Source organism: Gigantopelta aegis, chromosome 6 (genome assembly GCF_016097555.1).
Source record: "Gigantopelta aegis isolate Gae_Host chromosome 6, Gae_host_genome, whole genome shotgun sequence".
NCBI classification, from domain to species: Eukaryota; Metazoa; Mollusca; class Gastropoda; order Neomphalida; family Peltospiridae; genus Gigantopelta; species Gigantopelta aegis.
Genome location: NC_054704.1, coordinates 59371867 through 59399821, shown reverse-complemented (window position 1 = coordinate 59399821; position 27955 = coordinate 59371867). Strand labels below are relative to the sequence as shown.

At 38.1% G+C, this 27955-nt stretch overlaps 1 protein-coding gene across 2 annotated transcripts in view; it reads right to left on the bottom strand.

Moving 5' to 3' along the window:
• The window catches only part of LOC121375083 (F-box only protein 32-like), a 107780-nt gene that overhangs the window by 34064 nt on the left and 45761 nt on the right, over positions 1–27955 (bottom strand). For both annotated transcript variants that reach the window (XM_041502313.1, XM_041502315.1), the window contains exon 5: positions 7410–7579. In XM_041502313.1, coding sequence (XP_041358247.1) covers positions 7410–7579 — 170 coding nt within the window. The remainder of the gene's footprint in view (positions 1–7409; positions 7580–27955) is intronic.

The window sequence follows — 27955 nt, the reverse complement described above, 5'->3', positions numbered from 1 at the left end:
GAAGTAATATTTCATTTATTAGATGATTTTCTAACTATTGACAGACCAAACGGGGAAGGGAAGAGAACCATGGCACTACTGACCACAATATTTCATCGTCTTAATATTCCTCTAGCCAAACACATTTTTGGATACCATCGTAGGTAAATGTAGTTGTACTAAACGAGAATTATTACAACTCTTAGGACATTTGAATTTAGCTTCAAGAATAATTTTGCCAGGAAGATCATTTGTGTCGTATCTAATTGGGCTCTCGACAAAAATTACTAAACTGCACCACCATGTACATTTAAATAAGGAATGTCAGAGGGATATCACCATGTGGAGAGAATTCTTAGAGCATTGGAATGGTATATCCATGTTTTATGACCGTCACTGTACACAAGCCGTAGACATTGAGTTGTACACTGATGCATCTTCCACTATAGGCTTTGGTGGATATTTTAAGGAAAAGTGGTTTTCATCAATGTGGACAGCTGAGTTAAAGAGGGTGCTCGCAGGGAATAAAGCAGCATCCATGTCATTCATGGAACTCTATCCTATAGTGGTGGCAGTTATTCTCTGGGGCAAATTCTGGGAGAAAAAGAAAGTTCTCTTTTATTCTGATAACATTGGAACAGAACATATCATCAATAAAGGCCGATCTAAATCACCAGTGATCATGCGACTGATGCGTAGACTTACTCTGTGTTCTATGCAAAACAATTTTTGTGTCTATGCAAAACATGTTCCCGGTAAACAGAATACCCTAGCTGATTTCTTGTCTCGTTCACAGATATCCAGATTCCTTCATGCAGCACCCAGAGCAGAGAGACAACCGCACCCATGCCCTCCACCCTCAGTGGTAATGTTACCCTAAGGGAAACTGTTCACATGTTGTGGGAGAACTCAGTAGCATCTAAAACCAGGGATGCATACAACACAGGTTTTGAAAGTTTCAAACGATTTCATCTGTTAAATGGTATTACATGGAACCACACACTTATGCCACCGATATCAGAAGATATTTTAATTTATTATGTAGCACACTGCTTCACAAATCTAAAATTACAAATAAGCACAATAAAAATGTATCTCTGCGGCATTAGGTATCATTATATGTGGAAGGGACACAAACCCTTTCTTAAAAGAAGGACTTCCGCTAGCACGTCTTACAGCAACATTACAGGCAGTAAAGAAATTACAGGGGAAACCATCTCAGTTAAGACTTCCGATCACAAGAATAATACTGGAACAAATGTGTCGAGCATTAACTCCAACTTTGTTTGACAATTACACCTGTTCATTGTTGCGTGCAGTGTTCACATTAGCTTTCTATGGGTTCTTGAGATGTGGGGAATTTACTACAACAGGACATTCTTCTTTTGACCCTACAATTGACCTGTGTGTGGAAGATCTACAGTTTCATCATGAGAGCAGTAGTGTGTTGGTTAGTCTTAAGAGATCGAAAACAGACCCATGTAGAAAGGGTGTGACTATGCAAGTGTTCCAAAACAAGGGAGTGACCTGTCCTTATCAGGCCTTTAAAACTTATTACAAGGTGCGATCACTTTTACCATTCCATAACAGATCTACAGACCCACTGTTTATCACAACAACAGGAGAAGCTCTCTCTAGAAGTGGTTTTTTTTTATATTTAAATGAGGTGTTCCAGTTCCTAGGAATAGATTCATCTGGATACAGTGGCCATTCTTTTCGGATTGGTGCGGCAACCTCGGCTGCTAAAGCCAGAGTGGAGGACCACTTGATCAAAACCGTAGGTCGATGGTCTTCTGACTGTTATCAACGATACATCAGAACTCCTGTTGATGTACTCAAACAGGCTCAATACTCCATGTCAAGGATATAGTCTTAAGTGATTCAGGACTAGGTGGACCTACATACAGACTAAGCTGTAAGTCACACCAAATTACTCAAAACTGAATATTGCATTAAACTGACAAATTTATAAACCACAATGCACCGACTCTACATAACTGTTATAAAGTTATACATGTAGGTATGTCACATATTTCCTATAACTATAACTTGGGGGGAATTCAGCAGACATTTTCAATTTCTCCTTCATTTGGGCATCTTTCGCCCCAAGTGGTCTGTGTAAGATAACATAGATATTAATTCTATGGATAAATATGTAACTTCTTAAACGTAGATATTTCACAAATAGTAATGCCCATAAAGCTCCCGCCAAATGGGCAGTAATTACAATGTACATGTATGGATGCAGCCCATGAAGCTCCCGCTGAATGTATTTACAATGCATCCTCAGTTATCAGCCTTACTACTTGTACGCTATACTGCTCAACAGGGAGTCGGTGAATTATCGGGTGTTATCAAGGACAATACCACCCCATGAAGCTCCTGCCTAATGGGTAGCTCCCTAAAGTCGACAGGGAGTCGGTTTTGTTCTCATAACATCATAAAGGAGTTCACCACCCCATGAAGCTCCTGCCTAATGGGTAGCTCCCTGTCCTGGTATAATACAATAATTATAGTAGCTGCTGAATCATCCCCCAAGTCCATAAATTCAGGATTGAGACGGAGTACGTAGCAGAAGCTTTGTTTGAAATATTTTCTAGAGTGGGTGTGCCTAAGGAAATTCTCACAGATATGGGTACCCAGTTTACTTCGGCAGTGATGAAGGAGGTGAGTAGGTTACTTTCAATTAAGCAACTGACCACCACTCCATACCATCCTATGTGTAATGGTTTAGTTGAACATTTTAATGGGACCATGAAAACTATGCTGAGGAGATTGAGTTCAGAACGGCCAAAAGATTGGGACAGGTATTTATCAGCTTTACCGTTTGCATACAGAGAAGTACCCCAAGAGAGTTTAGGTTTTGCTCCTTTTGAACTTCTGTATGGACGGACTGTGAAGGGGCCAATTCAAATACTACGGGAGTTGTGGACTGAGGAAACAGAAAATGCTGAGGTGTGTACCGCATATGAATGTGTGATAGATTTGCAGAATTGATTAGAGGATACACTTCACCTAGCTCAACAGGAATTGAGAAAATCTTCAGGTAGATTCCGAAAGTATTACAATGCCAAATGTTCAAAGACGTGGATATATCCACAGAGTTGTCAACAGAACAACACAGTGAGTGAATTAATGTCTGAATATCAGGATATATTGAGTGATTTACCAGGTAGGACAGATTGCAAAGAGTACAAAATTAAGTTGACCTGCATGGATTCAGTTCGTTCCAAACCTTATCCATTACCACATCATATGAGAGATGTAGTTGCAGCGGAAGTTGAGGCAATGCTTAATATGGGTGTGATTTAGCCTTCTGAATCATCGTTTGCTTCACGGACTGTCCTTGTGAAGAATAAAGATGGTAAGTATCGGTTCTGTATAGATTACAGAAAGTTGAACCAGGTTACCATATTTGACTCTGAGCCAATACCATTTGCTGAAGTATTGTACACTAAGTTGGTTAAGTGTAAATATTTTACTAAACTGGATCTAAGTAAGGGATATTGGCAAATTCCCATGGACGAAGAAAGTAACAGATGACAGTTTTCATAACTCTAGATGGACTATATCAATGGAAGGTAATGCCATTTGATGTTGTAAATGCTCTGGCGGTTTTCACGAAAATTATGTGAAAAGTTCTACATGGACTGAAGGATGTAGAGCACTTTATTGATGACATCCTAACTGGCACAGAGGATTGGGATCAACATTTGAAACGGGTGAGAGCTGTACTAGAACGATTACAAAGTGTATTGCAGGATACCAGAAATTGGAATTTTTAGGTCATGTGGTAGGGCAAGGTGAACTTCAACCGGACAAGCGAAATGTTGGCAAGATTCTAAACATTTCGAGACCAAAAACCAAGAAACAGGTGAGATCATTCATAGGTTTGACAAGTTACGGCTATAGCAGTGCCTTTGACAGACCTCACTAAGAAAGGTAAACCAAATAGAGAAGAGTGGACTGAAAGTCAAGAAAGGGCTTTCACTTCATTGAAGGAAAGCATGTCAAGTTTTCCTATTTTGAGATTACCAGATTTATCGGAACCATTCGTTGTGATGACGGATACATCCGATATAGGATTGAGAACAATTCTACTACAAGAACAGGAAGGAGTGAGTTTTCCGATAATGTATGTGAGTAGAAAACATTTAGATCGGGAGAAAGCCTATTCTACAATTGAAAGGGAATGTTTGGCGATTGTGTGGGCTATTCAGAAGTTGGAACGGTTTCTCTATGGTAGTGAATTTATTTTGGAAATAGATCACCAACCATTGGTGTGTATTTATTTTGGGGTGGGTTTGGTTTTGACTGGTGGTTGTGTGTGCGAGTAGTGTGTGAGTAGTGTGTTGGTGTGTTGTATTAGGATTGAGTGTGAACCTTGTGATATATATATTTGTTGGTTATTCTTTGTATATAGTTGTTTGCAACTTTATTAAATGTTTAAAATTGCTTTATAGTCCCGTTGTTACTTCAGTTTGTAACATATGTATTCCTTCTGTTCCAAGTGGTTCGGTAATATGGATCAATCAAATACTTATTTACCACCTATGTGTATATACATTTTTGCTGTGTTTATAGGCAGCCCTCATTAGCGAAGGCAAATATACACGGCTGTCATATATATAGCCACTTTGTATATAAATACTGTCTAGCTCACAGTATTCTTTAAAAATGTAGTAATTCCTATTCCAAGCCATTTGTAATTACCCATGGGGATATGGCATATTTTATGTAGAAATAAATTTGACAAATTTTTTTTCCGCATACAACAATAAATTTACCTGTACATGCAAAGGCCTAACTAGTCGGGATTGTCGCCGTTTAAAATGCTTCTGTTACTAAAATAAATTAATGTATAAGCTTACTATCATTCAGTACATATTTATATAATTTGTTATAACTTATTTTCATTGTTTTTTTTTCGATTTACCCTACGTCGCAGAGGACGGTCAAGCGTTCTCATAACACGAGCTTGGCAAATCGTTTTGACACTGCGGTTATTCGGGGGTTGCCCATCACATGACTACAAAAATAATACGTCACACCAAATAGCCATAATTTTTTCCTGAATTATGGACCGTCGACATAATTCAATTATTTTTACAAAATATCAGTAATAAGTGGGTTATGGTAGTTATGTAGATGGCTAAAATAAAGTACTTTTAGCGACAAATCAAATGTATATATTTTAAGATAATACTTTGTTAGGTCATTAATTAGGTCAACCATCCTCAACACAAGTTACATAAAAAGGTATCACCGATTAAAAAAAAAAGATTTTAAGCAAGGACAAGTACATGCACATAATATATAATAGTGAATTATTTAACTAGTTATTATTATTTTTAGACTGCTAGACTGGTTTATGCGTTTCACGTTAAACCAACCCTTAAATGGCCACGTTGGAAACCAATCGGAATAGTTCGCGAATGTTAGCAAAACGTTTGCTGGCTGAACTTACGGCGGGATATGTGGATGATTTCATCCTGATAAAATTGTTGAATTGTTGTAAATTAATAGGACGGAAAATGGGCGCCATTTTATAATTCTTAAAATTAATAAGTCTTTTCTTTTTTCAATTTTGCCAACTGGGATGAAACATACTTAAAATGTTTATTCTCTTGTCAGATTAATCACCGAGGTCTGTCTCTGTTTTAGGAGGTTACAATTTTTATGGTCCCGACAAGAAATTTGCGGGTTCTGTGCAGGATCTGAATGACACCTATCGCCCAAGCAAACATGTCAGATTTAAGGGAATCAAATGCTGTGATTGGCTTAAATACTTTATGGGTCATTGTGATTACCAGCAAGGTGCGGAAACATTTATATATGTACCATTAAAAACAAAAAAATTAAATTGGGAAATGGTGCACCACAGTTTTCGGTAACATCCCATCCCTAATTGTTGACAGTTCAATGTAGTGTATCTAATAATTATAAAGATCTAGAAAATTATAAATGGTTTCAACCTTTTTTTATTGTTATGGGCACTGTTTATCGCATGAGCCAGTAGAGATTAAGTGATTGGTCATCCAATCAGCGACATTGTTAGTAATCATGTAGTCTAAACATGCGCCTAGATCAAGCAGTCAAAAGCACGAATGGTTTCATACCTGCTCCTTGTGTTTTGTACAATAAATTGACTTGCAATTACTGAATACTCGTACTTTATACACATATATGAGAGTTAAAATTCATAACTTATATTAATTTTTATTTATTTATTTCATTAAGCTAAATGTATACAAACAATTGGATTTAAAAAAAAAAAATTGCAGATGTGATAATCTTTTCTTTTTCTTTTTTTCTTCGACATTTTTTTGTTTTCCTGTTCATGATTTAAGATAAAACATACAAACGGCGAAACGCCACCGTGATGACCATTTGTTTGACACTATTTGGCAAATATCACCTTTTAAATGATAAGAGTTTATGCATATGTGTATATTATTTATTTTTAAAAATTGTATTCCTTTTTTTTTCTTTTCACCCTCTCTCCCACCCAGGGTAGCCAAGTGATGACGTCACATGGGACCAATTGACAATTTTAGTTTTCCCCACCCCTGCACCTGTCACATATCAAAAAGAACATCCCATGCTGTCATTTGTACCACTGATGAAGCTGAACAAAACAGAAGCAAGCTTCTAGATAAAGTGCACAAGTAAAAAAAAACCCATCACCATCCAGATAAGATGATTACTGTTAGAATTCAAATGACTAGTTCAATACCCGTGTTCTGAAAGTTATACTAGACAAACAACACAAATAAACCGTCAACAAATAGGATATGCTCAGAAACAGGAAATTTCTGACTTGTCAAACCGTAATTGCCGAGACTAATAATTATACTGTTCATGTGTAGTTCAGGAAATTCTTCATTAACTGTGGTTTCGAATTTCACTTTATAAATAAATCAATAAATAAATAATAATAAAAAAAAACTCACAAACTTTTCGACACTTCCATTTTCGACTTTTTATATGTATGGGTGTTTTACCACCTTCTCTCCTTCTGTGGGTTATTCGTTTAAGGAGAAGTGATAAAATTTTGAGACAGTCCCTAACTACACCTGCATTTTTTTTTTAACTATTGTACTAGACTTGGTACACAGATGCATGGCAGAAATAACAAGTACTTGTTTTATTGGAAGGCATTGATTACAACCAGCTACTGAATCGTTGACATGCTTTCTCATTGTCTATTTATTTTATCAGCTGACCAATTATGCCAGTCGACCTCATTATAATTACTATTGCGTGAAGGATATAATTTGGAACCAGACATTAAAATTCCAGGACTTTCCAGGTTAATTAATTTTCCCCTAGAGTTTTAAACTTTCCAAGATAAATTAAAAAAAAACTTTCCAGGATTTTCCAAGATGTGTGCGGAACCCTGCTTGTCTATAAGAGGACAGTCATTTTACCTGTTTAATTTGGAATTGGCTGAGTCGGTTAACCAATTTTTTCACTGTGTCCTGGTGCTGTGACCACAGGCAGGAGCTGCCAATGTGGTTGATGTGACCTTCCTGTAGTGCCCGCTCGGTGGCCAGCAGCAGGTCGCGCAGTGTGCCCAGATTGAACTCGCTCTTCAGCGCTGTCAAACAAACAACACAGCTTTACACATTTCTTTGAGTACTGATCTAATTACATATACATATAACATATACTTGTTAACACACATTCATGCAATAACATTTTACAGACATACGACTGCCTGCACCTAGGTGATGACCAGGTCACCAATGCCATACCATCCAATGGAAAAGCATGGTAGAAATCGATAACTAGATGTTACGTGCAAGTTAACCTCAAACTGACTTGTCTGTGATGCACAAGTTAACTATAAGCGCTAGGGTTCAGTGGCGTAGCGTGGGCGGGGCCACTGGTGCGCAAATTTCTGGACTGGTGGAAGGGACTTGCGGAGTGCTAACAATTCACTGGTTAGGGGGCGCAATACTTGCCTTGCCCCGGGCACTGGCAACCCACGCTATGCCACTGCTAGGGTTGTACCTGGAAAAGGCATTTAAATTTATTTTTAAACTTTTCTTAAAATATGTAAGAAATAGAATACTACATCTCTGTCTGTTAGATACCATTTATCTTACAACTTGTTGTTTAAAAACATATCATACTCGCATTTGCTAGTTCGATACATTTTTAAACAAATTGTTGTAAGCTAACAGCATCTAACGGCTGCTCATGTACAATGTGTGTGTATATATATATATATATATATATATATATATATATATATATATATATATATATATATATATAACTTGGTTTTATTTCAGTTTTTATTACTATACCACATCAGTAACATTATCAGAGCATGTTCAACCAATTTCCCAGCACTAATATTTTTAAGTAAACAAGTTAATTTGACAAATATACCAACATGATAAACACAAGGTTACGGGACATTTCGTACCCATTTTGTTTCGTCTCTGGACGTTTCGTACATACTACCGTTTTATACCCTAGAAATTACATACCCAGTACATTTAGGACATGTTTTATGTTGAATTGCACAATGATAATGTTTGGTCTGTCTTTTTTTGTTAGCTTAAAATAAAACCTTTTAATATGTTATTTCATCCCCCGGTCATTTACCCGCTGTGACATGCTTTATATGGTTATTGTGAGACGATATTTGATCAATCCACATCTTATTTAAATGAGAGGTATGACTTAATGTTGCTTAACTAAACAGTTATATACAACTTAAACAATTATGCTTATACTATTTTTTTATTGATATTAACAGATTGTTAAAGAATACATTAAAAAAGAAATAAAAACACTTGCATTGCATAGCACTGAAATCGATATTAAATCAGTCATTTCATGACATAGCATAATTATAATGCAATAACATATCATATTTATATATTTTGAGATTATAAATTGCATATCACAAAATTTAATATAAAATCAATGCAAACATTTGAAATGATGAAATACACCAGTCATTATATCATTTTATACACACACACACACACACACACACACACACTGAGAGGCATAAATAACGCAATAAGTATTTCGCTGCTATTTTCTTATAGAAAATTTATTTCATCTATATTAAGGTTGCAAACAAATGACATATTGGTAACAACTTTAACTGAAAGAAGATATTGTTCAAATAGAGGTATTTCGCATTCCTATTGCGCATGCGCGCGAAGAGTAACGTCCCTTGAAAAATAAACTGAAACTAGTCTATTTACAAATTGGGGGGCGTGACAGACAGGTTGTTATGGGTGACTTGAGTAGCTTTGTAGGAGACTTTTAAACTTTGGCAACTAACATGTACATATTTCGAATTAGATGGTATAATGGCAGTAGAAAATGGTCCGCTGAAATTTACAGCGGAATGGTTCAAATTAAAGGGACATTCCTGAGTTTGCTGCATTGTAAGATGTTTCCGACTAATAAAATATTTCTACGATTAAATTTACATATTAAATATATTTTCTTGTTTAGAATACCAGTGTCTGTATATTCAATATGTTTCTGATCGTCTTAATATTTGTAAGAAGCCCAGACTGGATTTTGTCTTCAAATAACTTCGTACATAAGAAAAAACTATATTTTAGGAAATAAGATGAAATTTAACATAGTACAAATATTAGAACGATCAGAAACACGTTTAATATACAGCCACTGATATTTTATGCAGAAAAATATATTTGATATGTAATTACAATTGTTAAAAAGTCTCCGTTAGTCGATAACATCTTAAAAATTGCAGCAAACTCGGGAATGTCCCTTTAAAAAGCAGTGCAACAACTTGGACAAAGTCTCTGCGACTCGTACCCGAGGGTTTTGATAACGCCAGATTAAAAGACTATCTCGTAAAAAGTATAAACAAAACAGTTGACAGATTCCATAGGATATGGCATTGACAGGTTATGGCATCGATCGATATATATATTTGAGAGAGAGAGAGAGAGAGAGAGAGAGAGAGAGAGAGAGAGAGAGAGAGAGAGAGAGAGAGAGAGAGAGAGAGAGAGAGAGAGTATATACACACACACACACACACACACACACACACATATATATATATATATATATATATATATATACACACACACAGTCAAACCTGTCTTAAGCGGCCACACAAGGGAGTAGATAAACGTGGCCGATTAAGACAGGTGGCCGCTGAGTACAGGTTGCCACATATATAGTCTTTAAAACATTTGTTGTTGTTTCTTGTTTTACCGTCTGTACTGCTAATTAACGGATTTGTGCTTCATAGTTGACTATAAATCAACTTTTGACATGTTGTCTCCTTCAGAAATAATGCAAATAGAATATATTAAATTAACCGTTCTCCACAATTTTGTTTTCTTTTTCCATTTAATTATTTAATTCTGACTTCATGTGATGTATTGTTATAGTAAGTGAATCTACAAATGTCAAGCGTAGCCTGCCCAGAGGCAATTAGATGCATGTCAGATTCATACTTCCTTAATTGATACACAGTGGAGATGTCGGGACTGAATGGGTACTAGTATTCCTGAAGGTGTGAAGATCAGTTATTTGCTGCACCTTATCGCTGTTGTTAAAATATCCTTTTTATATAAGAATAAAACTTTATTGTGGCCGCTTAATGCAGGTATTTTAGCGATTTGGGATCCGATTTAGGTGGCCGCTGGCCGCGTTAGACAGGTGACCGCTTATTACAGGTGCATTTACATTATAAATCGTTTGGGAGGAAAAAAGTGGCCACTTAAGGCAGGTGACCGCTGAGTACAGGTGGCCGCTAGGACAGGTTTGACTGTGTGTATATATATATACTCTTCAAAAAAATAAATATAAATAGGGTATAAAATCAGAAGGTGTTTTGTTTTTTTTTCCTACCGTCTATCATAATTTGGAAATTATAAGGTCATTGCATGTCCCAAACACTGTTCCCACGGTTATATCCGATAAAGTGGGAAGCTTGTACAAAAAAGGGATTTGAGGGGAGGGGGCAAAAACGCAGGTTGAAGTAGTGCCGTTCCATTTCACCCACTGCACACGTTTTCTGCACGTGCAACATGAACACCGGGTATTATTAAAGTGCAGGGTGTTTTCTTTACTGGCCTCTGTATCTTCCGACATATCAATAAGTACATAAATACTCTCAGTGAACCTGTGTAGAAAACAATCCATCGGCCGACTAGACGCAGGCGAATCCAGAACGGCCGTTGCCAGGGCATTCCATGTGTCCCCAAGCACCATCTCCAGACTGTGGGATTATTACCAAACATGGATCAACACGTGACCTGGTTACGGGTCTTTTACAGGACCGCTACATCCGGGTACGCCACCAAAATTGACTACTGCCACCTCCACAGTAGCAATACCAGGTTTGCGCAGGAATCCGACCAGACCGTACGGAACCGTTTACGTGAGGTAGGAATTCGTGCCAGACGTCCAGTTCGAGGTGTCATCTAAACACCACAACAACACCGTCGACTCCGACTGCAGTGGTGCCAGATTCATCGACAATGGCCTCAACTGCGATGGAACAGGTTCATGGTTCAGTGACGATATATTTCTGCTCCGATATGATGGAAGATGTCGCGTGTATAGGCGTCTGTTGAACGTTGTCCGAAAAAACTGCGTGCAGTAAGTATACAGAATATATATTTATTATTTTATTTACTGTTTACTACCAGCTATCTCACACACTGGCAGAACTAGACCTGGTCCACGTATAGGGCAACCTGAATGCACAGGGCTACATACCAGATCCTCCGACTACACATTTTTCCATATATGGCACAACGCCACGTTATACATTTTTTAACGCCATAATTCGACATATATCTATATTTCTTTTCTATAGAACAACAACATTATGTTATTTTCTTGGCCATCGAAATCACCGTTTTGAACCCCATGAGCATCTATGGGACGACTTGGACCGACCCTCCGTACAGGAACGTCCTGTACAGAACCCTACGGTTTTGGTCCCTTATGCGCACTGGGTTCCTCCTGCAAAATGGGCCGAACAAACCCTCGTACTTAGAGTAACGTACTCTCGGTTTTCAACGGGAAACGGCGGTGCCCACAAACGTTTCCGGATCCATTGGCCGGATATCGATGGAAGGATGACCTTTCCCTTGGACATATGCGATTGGAACACTTACTCACATTGGACTAGATGGTCGTGAATTGTGAACAATTTTGCAACATTTGGCAGATATCGGACTTTGGCGAGATTCACGAAATCTCGCGGTTTGTCAATTCTCGAAACTCCGCACGACAATGTGGTTTTGTGTTTCAGTTTTGAAGAGAGATAGAGGTATATATATTGGGAATTTAAAAATATATATCAGAAGGTGTTTTAAACATTTTTTCTTAGCTTGATTATTTAAAAAACCAGCAGTTTTTTTAAAGGAATTGATTTTATGCTGTTACAATATTAAAAAAAATACAGGGAATTTAAACAAAGGGGTTTTGATTTGAGGGGGGGGGGGGAGAGAAGGTAGGTGCCGTTCTGTTTTTCCATATGCACATGCTGTGTACAGTTACAACAAACACCCAAGTTATGCTTTTTACTGAAAACTATATTTTATTCAATTACTTTTAATTTGAACAAAATTCTTTCACCATTGTCTACCAATATATGATTTGTACCACACGGACTCTATGTAGATTTGTCAATTCTATACAGCCGTCATCACTCTATACTTCATATATCATTATTATATTATTATTCTTTAGTAGTGTCTTTATTTATTTTACGTTCATCGGGGTATGAACAAACCACATTGTCGTAACATTTGGAGAATTGTTTGAATCGGCGAAGCCGTTCCGATAACATAAATGTTTGCGGAGGATTGTTTTGTTCACTCCTAGATGTGAACGTGAAAGTAACAACACCAAGGTCAAATTCATTTGGAATCCATACCGGGAGTAATAATAACATTAAAAACTTGGCACCGCCTATATATATAGAGTATATGATATTCCCGGGGGATGGTTGAGTACTCGTCCTGCAAGAAATATACAGCTTCTGCAGAGTCAAAATATATGGTTTATTCGCTATTTAGGCGTCGGTCCTAACTCGTCCCATAGATGCTCAATTGGGTTCAAATACTATGTCGATGGCCAAGGAAGGAACGTTAATGTACATTCTGTTGGAAAGCCGACTGAGACGTATGTGTTGGCGTTGTCATATGTTGGAACACTGCGTTGGCGTTGGCCACTGGAACGATGTGTGGCCGGATATCTGGTCAATGTAGCCCTGTGCATTCAGGTTGCCCTGCACGAAATATAGGTCATTCTGCCAGTGTGTGAGATGGCTTGACACTACAAAATATATAATCTGTCCACTTTTCTTGCACGCAGTTTAATGTGTTAACGTTCACCACCACGCCTATACACTAGACCTTCCCTCATGTAGGTCGGAGCAGAAATCGGGACTCGTACAGAACCGGTACGGTTTTCCATCGCAGTTGAGGCGTTGTCACTGGGTTCTGGCACCTACAAAAGTCGGAGTCGACGGTGTCGTGGTTTAAGTGACACCTCGAACGGTTTTCGTCTGGCACGAATTACCTACAAACGTAGGCGGTTCCCGTACGGTCTGGTCGGATATCGATGGAAACCTGGTATTTCCCGGACATGTGGAGGTGGAACAGTAGTAATATCGAACAATGGTCGTGGCCTACCATTGATGTTTGCCGGTCCTTTGCCCGGGGGTAGTCTATTTTGGCGAGATCTCACGAAATCTCGCGGTTTCACGTGTCCTCCATGTAACTCCGTAACGGGCCCATGTGCAGTCTGGAATGGTGCTTGGAGGACTACATGGGAATTTAAAAAAATAAAATGGCCGTTTTAAACAAAAAACACTGCTTCTAGTTTTGGCAAAAAACCATTGTTTTTAACTTACTTGCCGTGCAATATTAAAAAAAAATACAGAAAACACAACTTTTGTCGGCCTTTTACAGAGGCCAGGCAAGAGCAGGCAATGCACACGCAAAAAGATTTTCATGTTGCAATGCTGCAGTTACAACGCACACCCAAGGTATGCTTTTTTGCACGAAAACTCGTTTTATGCGATTGCTTCACATTTGGAACAAAATCAGTAGCTGCGTTTTACTTAGTTGTAACCAATAATGTGATTTGGGACATGCAATGACCTATATTCACAAAGACAATTCGGTAAGAAACATAAAATCGGAATACTCACCCATTTGTACCCTATGGCTTTTCTTTTTTTGAAGAGTATATATATAAACAAACACACACACACACACACACACAATAAAGCACTTTTATACCGAACTGCAACAGACCAAGAACATTGGCTTGTTATAGCAGTTGGTCACTGTACACATTTGCGGAAGTGAGCTGTTTTTATTTAGGAAGTTGGCCATTTTGGATTTTTCAAAAGTTAAACACTATAAACTCAAGAATTAATTATTACATTTATTATCACTAATAGAAGCAAATATGCATAAATACAACATGATGAATCAAATTAGTTTTGAAACAAAGTTGCTTATTTTTGTCTGCTTATAGTGAGCATTGGTCTCATAACTTGCAGGGCTATAGCAATGTTGGCAATTGAATCAAACACAGGAAAAACAGTCTATGTAATTTGGAATTTCGTATCTAGATCAAGCACATTTCTCTTGATATGCTGTAAATCATGATTGTGCATCTACCAAATACTGTTCAACATTTCATAATATTTGTGTTGACTAGCTTCAAAACAAAATATCCGATTATTTAATGCTAATTACAATGACTGTATAGTGAGTTGCATGTCAGTCGTCTTGCTGCTTACTGACCTGTAACCAGCATGTCAAATAGGGGGGATCAACTTTGAATCAGACAGAACTCATGCGGAGCACTTTTCTTTGGGACTATGTAATTGGTCAATTCTGTGATTTTAGATGGGAAAGTCTACTTAATCAGAAGTTTTACAGAACTATTTACAGTAATAAACCATGTCCATTACCATTTTAGGGGCGACAAGTCATTACACAATACCAGTATGTATTTTTGTGTCTAGACAGCGGTAATTAATTGGCTCGTCTGATTACCTATCAAATACACACCTACCAATCAGGAATCACAGGTAGAGGTAACTAACAGAACAGACCAATTAACTAAGAAAAAACTCCATGTTTCCTTTCAGTATGTAGGTTAATGCATGGACAAAACATGGTACAATTATTTCAACTTGTTGTGTAGCCACTTTGACAATGGTGGTTTATTTTGTATTGAAAAATAATATATACTTATTGCTGACTTACTGGGATGGATATTATTACAGAACATAGCAATACATGTCTATTTTAATATCCCACAAAAACCAGGTATATTTGTTTCTCTAGTTCTAAGACTCATTTCTGACGTTACACGTTAAGTATTACGTAACCACTGGCTCGCCAGAAGGCATATTCACTGGAATGGAACAAAATGTCTGCAACCGTTATCTATAAAAGCCGTCATATATTTCACCATTTTATTAATTAAATATAAGATTATACTTGTTGATATTTAGCAATAATGTGCATTATATATTGTTGAATATACATACCAGTTCAAAGGCCTTGCGCGAGCATTTCTTTAATAACATTTATTTAATCCATCCCATGAAATAAACTGCAGACATCGTAACCTTTTAGGGTCAGTCCATTTCAAATAAACTAGTGCCCCATGCACTTCGGTTTCAGATTCACTTGAAAATTGTAACAAATAACAGGCACGGTGGAAGCAAATAGACACTGGAGGGGCTGACTGAGCTCGAGGGTGTAAAGCAGTTTCTAGGGTATGCTCCCCCGTAAATGTTTGAAAACTAGTTGTTCTGAAATGCAATTGCCTGCATTCTACAATTATAATTCATCTCTGCCTTAAGATTTACTACCAACATACATGTATGCATACGAGACAGGAGCAAATTCTCAAATTCGGGCAAAAATTATACAGATATGTGGGCAAAATGTGCTAATTTGAGACCTTTTTACGATATTTTTCCATCATTCTACCCTCAAAATTAGTTGTAATCCAAGTAAAAATGCATAGTGGTTTGTTTGCAACCATATATAGCTGTTTGGTAGTTATGCTAATATTATTAATTTATGATTTTTCCAAATTCGGGCATTTTCATTTAATTTAAAAGCCAGCCTAAAAAAATATCATTGGTAGTCATAGGCAAAAGGCCTATGACTACCAATGATATTTTTTATCCCCCCCCCCCCCCCCCCCCACCTTAATATGCCTCAGTCATATACATGGATAAATTTGACATATGGGCTCTGTATTCCAAGTAGTTTTTGAGAATTGGTCATTTTGCAAACCATAGTAATCCTGTGTAAATAGTAGCTCGAAAAAATTGCCACCATCATTTGTTATCCTATGTTTTAAGTCCCATTATCCTAGAAAATAATGTACATAGAAATCTGACAGTTTGTATGGGAACTACATATACTCTTCAAAAGAAGAAACGCAAAACCACATTGTCGTAACATTTGGAAAATTGATTTAATTATTGAATGGTGAGTCCGATAATTACCAAATGTTGCAGGATTGTTCACAATTCACTCTAGTCCATTGTGAGTAAGTGATAGGACACACCACCAAGGTCAAGGTCATCTGGAGTCAATACCGGGTGTGGTCTCCGCGTGTGTTGACAACTGCCTGGCACCGCCTGCCCATTGAAGCAACCAGAGTACGGATGACGTCCCGGGGGATGGTGGCCCACTCGGCCTGCAAGGCTGCTGCCAGCTCGGGCAGGGTCTGGGGCTGTGGTTGTCGCTGTCGGAGGCGTCGGTCCAACTCGTCCCATAGATGCTCAATTGGGTTCAAATCCGGTGATATCGATGGCCAACGAAGGACATTAATGTTGTTGTTTTGTAGGAAAGCCGTTGTGAGACGTGCTGTGTGAGGCCTGGCGTTGTCATGTTGGAACACTGCGTTGGCGTTGGCCATAACTGGAACGATGTGTGGCCGGAGGATCTGGTCAATGTAGCCCTGTGCATTCAGGTTGCCCTGCACGTGGACCAGGTCAGTTCTGCCAGTGTGTGAGATGGCTGCCCACACCATGACACTACCCCCGCCGAATCTGTCCACTTCCTGCACGCAGTTTGCCGCATAACGTTCACCACGACGCCTATACACGCGACATCTTCCATCATGACGTCGGAGCAGAAATCGGGACTCGTCACTGAACCACACCGGTCTCCATCGCAGTTGAGGCCATTGTCGATGAATCTGGCACCACTGCAGTCGGACTCGACGGTGTTGTGGTGTTAAGATGACACCTCGAACTGAACGTCTGGCACGAATTCCTACCTCACGTAGGCGGTTCCGTACGGTCTGGTCGGATATCCTGCGCAAACCTGGTATTGCTGCGGCTGTGGAGGTGGCAGTAGTCAATCGTTCCCGAAGGTGGCGTACCCGGATGTAGCGGTCCTGCCCGGGGGTAGTGACCCGTGGTCGACCGGATCTAGGGAGGTCACGTGTTGATCCATGTTGCTGGTAACGGTCCCACAATCTGGAGATGGTGCTTGGGGACACATGGAATGCCCTGGCAACGGCCGTTCTGGATTCGCCTGCGTCTAGTCTGCCGATGGCATTGTTTCTCTGCGTTTCACTGAGACGTGGCATGTCCTGGATTGTCAACTGTCGGCCAGATACAGAGGCCAGGCAAGCGAACACCCTGCACTTTTATACTGTCGGTGTTCATGTTGCACGTGCAGACAACGCACGTGCAGTGGTGACATGGTTTGCACGTGGCTGCGTTTTTGCGAATATTCACATTTTGGAACTTTATTGTACAGTAGCTGCGTTTTATCGAATGTAACCGTGGGAATGTGTTTGGGACATGCAATGACCTTATATTCACAAAGCATGAACCGGTAGGAAACATAAAATCGGAGTTATAACCCATTTGTACCCTTTTGCGTTTCTTTTTTTGAAGAGTATATAAAGGTTACAAAGATCTGATAACAGTTTTGAGTAGTCATAGTGAATGCCTAAAGATAACTGAAAAATCTTTAAAATTCCATTTTATCTTACACAAACAATATCTTATAACATTAAGGCCTTTTTCCATGGCCTTAATGTTGAAGACATATTCTTGGCTTTAGTTCTGAAGAAGAAAATAATGTTTAGTAACAATATAGGTCGGTTTGGGATTGATCCCCGTCAGTGGGCCCATTGGGCTATTCCTCACTCCAGCCAGTGCACCATGACTGGTACATCAAAGGCTGTGGTATGTGCTATCCTGTATATGGGATGGTGCATATAAAAGATCCCTTGCTGCCAATCAAAGAGAGTAGCCAATGAGTTGGTGACAGTGGGTTTCCTCCCTCAATATCTGTGTGGTCCTTAACCATATAACCGTAAATAAAATGTGTTGAGTGCGTCGTTAAACAAGACATTTCCTTCATCAAAGAAAGAAAGAAATATGGTGCCTTTTACCACATGGTTAAACAACTTGAGCTTGATGGTGACAAATACCATGAGTATTTCTGGATTTCCCATCAGGATATGGAGACAATATTGGGATTTGTGGGCCCCATTATAAGCAAAACGTCAGCAGTGAGAGAAGCAATTAATGCCAAATAGAGACTTGTGATGTGTATGAGGTAAGGGTATTTTTAATACTGTAAATCATGAAATTAATGCGAGCAAGTAATTAATGCGAAAAATGCGATGAACACATCGACGCAATAATAACTTGACACATTTTTTAAAGTCCCATTCCCAATACAAAAATTTTTGCAGGATTTTACTATAATACTTTTATAATATAAAGATGAAACAAAATACAAAAACTATTTTTGTTAAACGTCTTTTTGTGAATACTTCAAGAATCTTTCTTTCGTTTCGATGTTGCCATTCTATTTTCACTTTCCTGGAATATCATAGCGGTTATATAATAGTGATGTTCCAAATGTTTTGTTTTTAAAAAGCTCATTTTGCGATGCGAGTATTTTTCAAATTTTCTTACACTTCTGGATTACTGTATACATTTAAACTGTTTTGAACATTTGTAAAATTATAATCAACAAATTTTATTACTAAATATATTCCTTTAAAAATGAAACAGTAGAAAATTATATAACCGTAACCAACAATCCGTGCGTATTTCTTCAAACCATCTGGCTCGACTCTATACATGGCATTCAATTTAGACTGGTCGCATGTTGTCACTGTTGCAATATATTGCATTTGTTAACGTCTATTCGTGTGCTGCGCATCAAGTGTATAAAATCAGTCTAAAACATGTTAGAATAATACGTCTGCGTTCGCGTGAAATATTGTGCCCTGTAATACCGACCCGTTTACCTTTTATTCCTACTGGCAAATTAGAAGCAATCACCACACAAAAGTGCGAGGCATACCCTTAACACTAAGGTGTAGTTATACTAATTACACTACTTTAAGTAATTAGGGCTTCCTGGTCGACCCACCATGCGATTACTAGTAGCTTCAGGTTATGTAGTAGCTGTGAAAACAACTACTGACTTCTTTTAACATGAAAGATGAAGCCCAAACAATATAATAACAACACAACTGTGGTTTTTATGTGATGTGGACTTTTGCCCGACGCATTAATAAAAATACGCATTTTTGTTCACTCAGTCTCATGTACGGACGCAATAATATCATGACGTATTAATTACATGATTTACAGTATATATTTTTGTTATATTAATAATATGAACTGAAACGAAATGTGTACAAATAATAACTAAATGGTATGGGAGATGTGTTTTATTACAGTTGGTTACACTTTATTACCAAAGAAATGAAATATGTGGGGGGGGGGGGGGGGTGGCAAACTATGTGGTCCAGGTTCTGGTTGCACGGCCTGACATTGCTGTATGGATGTGGGACCAGTAGGAGCAGTAGTATCAGTGGTAGATCCCAGATTTCTCTCTTGCCTCTTAGCATCCATGTAATTCTTAGAACTTCATCTTCCATCCATTCTTGTGTTGGTTTGGAAAATGTTTTCACTCTCTGGACAAGAAAGTGAAAATGTTTGAATTGTTGTCTAGCTTTTGCATGCTCTCCATGTTGGATACAGAACATTGTTTAAGATGCTGGATCAAACTGTCCACCTCAAACTCTTTTTTCTTCTTGCCCTTTATGCTAATGCGTTTACTGGCTTTTAGTATTGCTGTTTCAGTTTTACCAGGAGTTCTTTGCTGGGCGGTGATAGATGATGATCCTGATGACTCGCTCACACTGGGTGTTGGCTGAGAAGTAATCTCTTGAGTGGTGGTTTGTGAAACTGACCTTGACATAGATGTTGACATGATGGACCTATAAATAAACAGAATTGATGAAGTATTACCAATGACTCCAGTTTAATATGAAAATATTAATAACGATATTTGTTTTCAGGTTCCTGGCACAGGGCTCAAACTTCACGGCGGCAATTGCCGTCAGTGACATATAAACTGCCGTCGGTTGGGGGCGTCACTGATGGCACTTTTGTGCTGCCAGATAAAAATTACTGCCATTGGTAAAGCTCCTCACTGACTGCAAAATGTATAAATGTGTATGAACATTATATCTGCCAGTATTTAACACAGACATTTGGGTCCTTGTTGGAGTTCATGGGCATTTACTTAGTACCACACGATGGGACTATATTTAATCATGCGCATACCCTGTGTTGTTGTATAATATACGTTCTCACTGCATTTTGCCTCCTCGCTTTCGCGTTATGCCGTCCCTTTTCACGTTTGGCAGCCCCATTTGTTTTTCTGCGCCCCTCTTTTATTTTTCGGCATCCTGTTATAATTTACAGGACCCAGCTCCGCTATTTCAAAATGTACACTTTTTTTTCACACTGAAAAACATCGATCAGTCTTGCGCACTGAACATCAAAGGAAACAAGCCGTGTTGTGTACGAAAGCGCAACTGACGAAAAACTTCAGTAGCTTATGGCAGTTACCATAACGTAATTTAACACTATTTTTAACAGCCTCTGTTGTATTCCATACCAGTATCCATTTGTATGTTTGATACACACAATAACAGTTATATTTATTTTATGAAAAAAAACCCGACTTATCTGGCACCAAATTTGTTACGTGATCACAACGGTCATTCTGTCTTTTGTGTTCAATTGCAGATTTAATTGGTCGTAATTGATGATTTTTACTTACTGTCATTTGTTTATTCAGCAATTCCTTATAAAATATTAGAAACGTTTAATTTAAAAAATATATAAAAAAAAATAATAAAAAATTGGGGTGGGGGTGGGGGTGCAGGGGGGGGGGGAAGGTGGGATATCACCACTTATAAAAACAGAAGTGGGGTAGTGTTCATTATTAAAATCATTTATCTTGGGTGCCAAATAGTATATACACCGCCTTTACAAAAACAAAACTGGCAATATCAATGCAATCGATTCACTCGAAAATGTTATCCCTTAGTGATCGCTTAAAAAAAATGTCTTTATTATTTTTCAGATATCTTAAAATCTTTATTAAAATAATAATATTAAAACTTTTATCAGTTTAGCAAAACGAATACCCGTGAATGTCAGACCGACACTGTTTTAACTGAACTACTAGGTATTTCCACAAAGTCGACCAACATACAATGATATAAGGTAACCAAACGTGCCTCTTTTTTTTTTGCTTTTCAGGTTTGTTTGGGGTTTTTTTTTTTTTTTTTTTTTTTTTGGAAATGGTGGGGTGGGGGACGGGCGACCATCCTCATTTAATTTTCACCCATTGAGAACACTGTATACAATTTAATGTCATCCATAGAACAATTTTCATGTCATATTCACCAAAAACTTGGGCAACTTGTCTCAGAAACACCAGGTTCCGTTAAATGTCAGCTTATGCTAGTAATCCACAATTCCATTTATAATAAATTCTTGTTTATTGAAGTTTATTGACATAAACTAAAGAAATTTGACTACATGTACATACTGAAAAATAACCTTTCAGTCAAGTTTAATTGGAACTGAATGGCAATTTGTTTTTTTATTGCTGTGGGTAATAAATTCTTAAGTTCGAGCCCTGCTGGCAACAGGTGAGACATACACATCTTTGGCCTCACAGTACAGAGTCGGCATGACTATATTGTCCAAAATTGTACCACAGGTCTATGAGGCTATCTGGATTATGATGCAAGAACACTTCATGCCTTTCCCCAAAACTAGTGAAAAAGAGTGACAGGCAAAAGCTGTGAATTTTGCACAATGATGGGACTACCCACACTGCATAGTTGCCATAGATGGGAAGCATGTACTAATAGACCTCTTTCACATTCCTCTTTGCAAGTCCATGTCGCGGAGCAACTCGTGGATGCTAACCGTGAACTCAAGTGAGATCTCGCAAAAATAACCCTGCGTACAAGTTGGGGGCATAGACAATGGAAGGCCATGCAATAAAAATATGAAAATTTCCATGATTAATTATTCTATCAGTAGGGAACCAACAAAGACTTATTGGAGACATTTGTGAATTACTCCTTATCACAAAATAAAAATATTTTTTTGTTAAAGCCCAAGAAACCATCGGTTCTGATCTGTACACAATAAATATTGGATAAATATCCGATATGGGCTGAAATAATATTAATGTGTACGTGTGTGCATGCGTGTATGTATGTATCCAGCATGTATCATATTTAACATGATTTAAATATTTAAAAAGCATTATACAGATAAATACATTCAGGATTCTTGTCGGGATTTCTTTTCACTTAGTTATTTAAAATTTCACTCAATATTTGGAATAATATTAAATGATACAAACAAAATTTGAGCTATGGTAGTATAAAACATTTGAATTAGGCCCGTAGGAATGATAATGGGGGGCACAATCTGAAGCAAGATTATTCAGCCTAAGAAACATTTAAGTTTTATTTATAACAGATTAGACCAGCCAACAGCTTGATAATATGGCTACAAACTCAGGATGATCTCTTTATTATGTACAGTCATAATGTACTTCGTTTGAATGTTAGAAGCAAACATATTAAATAATGCCTCGGACGACGGACAATCAATTAATATGTGGCGATATTAATTGTTTTAGAAGGCCATGTGTAGTTCCAAAATGCACTTAGCCAGATGGGCAATTTGTTACGTAATACCTTTGCACGACGGTCATCGAGCTGTACTTCTAATACACACCCAGCGCATGTGTGGAGGCCATGTGGCTAGTAGTTACGTAATATCTCTGGTAGTGCTGTTTATGGCCAGGGGATTGCTCGCGGAAGGGCGACAGCCAGACCTGTCAACCCTCCCGGATTCCGCAGGAGTCTCCCGGTATTTGATCAAATCTCCTCACACCTGTGCGGGAGACAGTTTCTCCTGTTAAATGACATTTTTGTAAGCATCCTTTTTTGTCAAAATAACATAAGGGAAGTAACTCTACCTTTTTTTTCTCATTCGGAAAATGTCGACTACTTTCGGTTTCTGAGAATGTAACAGGCCGAATTGTCCCGACTGTTTAACCTTTGCCGAAGTGAGAATTGTGGGATAGCCTATTTATATTGTTAAAAAAGCACATGGAGTTTATAAAATGACGTGTTATTATAATGTTTGTTGTCATCGTAATGGCTACGAAGCGTGTTGCCGCTAATTCAACAGGCTGTGTATTGACATTCAGTGTTGCATATAAAAAATAAAAAAACCTATCCAATTTAGTTCTAATAAAACCTCTGAATTGTAAAATGTCTTCCCACTGGATTACATAATGCAACTATGACGAATCTGAACTGCCAGACTCCGAGTTGACAGCGATACACACGATGCATGTTAAAATCACATGTCACAGCAAGACAACGAAAAGACCAATTAGCTGTATAAACATACTTGTGTCAGTTAATTTTGTATGTTTGTGCAGTAAAATGTTGGTTATAAGGGTACTCTTCAAGAAATAATTTTTGTACAATTAAAAAATGTTGTGTTTGACATTGATATAAAGTTACTCACGGAAATGGGTATAATTCCGGTATATTTCACACGATGTCCGTAATGAGGTTTTACTTATGATTAATGAAAATACAATGTTTATTGCATCATTATAATGATTTTAAATAAGTACCACGCCACCGTTCCTCATTATAGTAAAAACTGAATATTAATTTATAAGATTTATATAAATTTGTCTTTGGTACTTAGGTACACTAACCACAAATGATAATGTAACGCAACCTGTGAGGCTGTAAGTGTAATACCGTAAATGTACTAATTAAAATTTTTATTTCTTGTTCATGTTCTTAACATTTTTGGATAAAATATATATTTTGTTTTTAAATATGTATTAAATCTTAATAATAATATTTAAACTTTAAAAAAAAAAAATAAGGTTAAGAAGTATATATGACATTATATAGTATTCACATAACTTATTGTAATAATGTTTTTTTTAAATCTTGCAATTTTGGGTTAAATTGTGTGAATTTAAAAATCTCCTGCTTTTTGACAAAATCTCCTTCTTTTTCAACACACACCTCCTGCTTTCTCTTGACTAAAGGTTGACAGGTCTGGCGACAGCCAGTCTGACGATCAGAGAAAAATATGCCGGCGTGGTGGTTGTGGAAAATCCACATGATATGTGAGGTACCGCCTTGTACCCCCAGGCGATATTCGCTGTCTCTGAGAGTTTTGAATAAATAGCTAGGATTTTAGAGATATCGGAGAAAAAATTTTGGAAGTATCCAGGGGAACGGCTGTCCGTCCACTGAACGATCTGTATTAGTTCAGACAGGACTTTGGTAAATATATATTTTCTGTATAACCTTGATGTGATTGATGTGACTTTAAATATTTTAATACTGTATTATACCAATATTATTTAGACGGTGCTGCCGGTCATCTGACGCAGTATTCTGTAGGCTCACCGTTCTGATATATATATAAAGCTTAGCCAGTCATCCTAGAGGACCTAGGTAAACTGTACGTTATTGTCTTTATTGTGATAGGTACCAGTATTAATTCTGTATTACAAGGTTATTGAATGAGTAGTTAGGGTTAATTAAAAATTAACCAGTTAGGAATAGTGTTGTAATTCCTTTATTAATTAAGTTCCCCTGTAAGCGTTTCTCAATTATCACACGTGTGTGTGTTAGCATTTCTCAATTATCACACGTGTGGGTGTTGTGTCACGGTGAAGTGATTAGCATATTGTGTAAACTAGACACCTAGAGATTAACTAATTAAGTGATCAGTTCTGGGTTGTTATTATTGTTGTTATTAATTAACTACTGCGGCAGTACAATAGTCAGCGTAGGTTAATACAGATTCCAAAGTGTATTGTGTTTTGTTGTGTTTTCTAGTGAACTAAACGTGCTATAATAATATATACTTTATATAAGATCGTATCTCTGATCATACCTAGACGAGCCACAGTGGGTATATCAGCCTGTTACAGAGAAATCTAATAGATATACAGTTAGGAGAGATATTTGGATAATCGTGTTTCATTCAGTTACGGGTATTATAGAATCCCTGTGACAGGAGTGGAAAATTGGGGCGCTCGTCCCGGATCTGAAACGGGACACGCATATTTAAAAAAAGTATTGTTTGTAAATGGGGGCTTTATAAATTATTTTTACAAATAACCAGAAGTAGCAACGTTGTTCACTAGAAATTTAATTAATAATAAGTGCGTCATATCTAAACATGGATAAGAATTTGCTGGATAGGCCTACGCTCAGTGTAGTGGAGATTAAGCGAGCACGTAAGGCCGAGTTAGTTGAAATCGCAAGTGAGCGGGAAATTGATTTAACATCAGCTAAAACCGTAGGTGATATAAAGACAATTATTATCCAGGAAGTTTTTGGTGATAGGCCTGTTATGGAAGAAAGTGAGATTATTCCAGAGATAGAGATAAGTGACTTGAGTATGGAACAACAGTTAGCTTTTCAAAAAGCTTGAGTACGAAAGAGAAGAACGTGCATTAGATAGAGAGAGAGAGAGAGAGAAAGAAAAGAGAGGGATAGAAAGAGAAGAGAGGGATAGAGAGAGACAGAGAGAAAGAGAAGAGAGGGATAGAGAGAAAGAAGATAGAGATAGAGAAGATAGAGAGAGGGATAGAGAGAAAGAGAGAGAAAGAGAAGAGAGGGATAGAGAAGATAGAGATAGAGAATTCCAGTTAGCAAAATTAAAAGTGGAACATGAGTTAAAGTTGAATACTGAAGAAGTTAGACGAGAGGTAGGAAATGGTTTTAACATGTCGGAGGCTTATAGATCAGTGCCTGTATTTGATGACCAGGAGGTAGACATGTTCTTTCAACTGTTTGAACGGGCCGCTAAGCAGCTAAATTGGCCGCAGTCTAAGTGGACATTGTTATCCGTGTCTAAGTTTAAGGGGAAGGCTAGTGTAGCTTATAATTCAATGAGTGATGAGCGAGCAAGTCAGTACGACCTAGTTAAGGCGGCAGTGTTGAGGGCGTATGAATTACGACCTAAGGATTATCATTTACGGTATAGCGAGTTGAGAAAAACGCAGGGTCAGTCTTATAGTGAGTTTGTGGCTAAGAAGGCAGGGATGTTTGATAAATGGGTGGTGTCTCATCAGGTAGAGTCATATACCGAGTTATGGGAGTTGTTGATCTTACAGGACATTAAAAATGGATTACCAGTTAGCTTACGTATTCATTTAGAGGATCGTGATGTCAAAAAGATAGAGGAGGCAGGCATAGTGGCAGATGATTACGTGTTAATACACAAAGCTCAGGCAGTACAGGGTAGCTCTATACAACAGGGTGATAAGATGAAATTTCAGCCAGGTTTTTCCCGGGAAAGTAACTATCGAGGAGAGTCATCTAGTTGGTCAGCTAGTCAGGCAAGGAATGCACCTGGTGGGCAAAGTAAGGATAAGCCTGCATTATCAGCCAATGCACAAACTTTTCGTCCACATTGCAGTTACTGTAAAAAGGATAACCATCTTGTCGGGGACTGTTTTAAAAGGAAACGCGATAATGCGCAAGTGGTCGGTTTAGTGAAGTCAGCTCCGTTAGCAAGAGAGTTAATGGTTAGTCCCTTGGAAGAGAAAGTAAACCCGTATGTGTCCACTGGTATGGTTTGTGATGTGAAACAAGAATTGAGTCCTAAGGCAATATCAATCTATCGAGACACAGGCTGTAGTCAGTCGCTTATAACGTCAAAGTGTTTAGCTGGTATTGAAAATTCAGATACAGGACGTAGTTTGGCTTTAACCTCGGTTACTGGAGAAAAAATGGTTGTCCGGTTACATAATGTTTTCTTTTGTTCGAAGTTTGTGATGGGACCAGTCATTATGGGTGTTGTAAAGGATTTGCCTGTTGAAAACATAGGAGTTTTGTTGGGTAATGATTTGACTAGTCAGTGTTGTCAGCCGAAATGTGACCAATTGTTAATTAAAGACAGCACCTTACCAATAGAAGAGAGTGAGGTTGATGAGATTAGATATCCTGCGTGTGTAAAGACTAGGGCTATGGCCAGTAGGGTAACACGATACCCAGAGGATATTTGTGACTTGTCTGATATGTGTGTGAGCCATGAAATTGGAGTGGATGAAGTTATCAGTAAAATGGTAGATACAGTACACAAACCAACCATAGTGGCAATATCGGAAATCGGCTCGGCGGTTTCGGCGGTCTTGGAAAAAAAAAATGTTTATTTCAACAAGAATTACGTTTGCACTTCATCCAACGCATAGAACTGTTCATTATGATTATATTGACCATGTTTACATGCACATTGTTATTAACAGCTTCAAGTCATAAAAGTGACCCCCCCCCCCCCCCCCCCCCCCCCCCCCCCCCCCCCCCCCCCCCCCCCCCCCCCCCATGACACATCAATTTTTTTAAATAAATAAATTGTGAAACTGACTCACGTGCAACTTGCGTCAGCTGTGGAAGAATTCATTATATATGATGGGGATCAGTTTGAACTGTTTGACTTTTCGATGTGCCACCGATTTAAAAAAACACACAAAAAAACAACATTGGGGAGGGGGGTGGTTTGAGGGACGGATGTTTAAAACCAAATTGG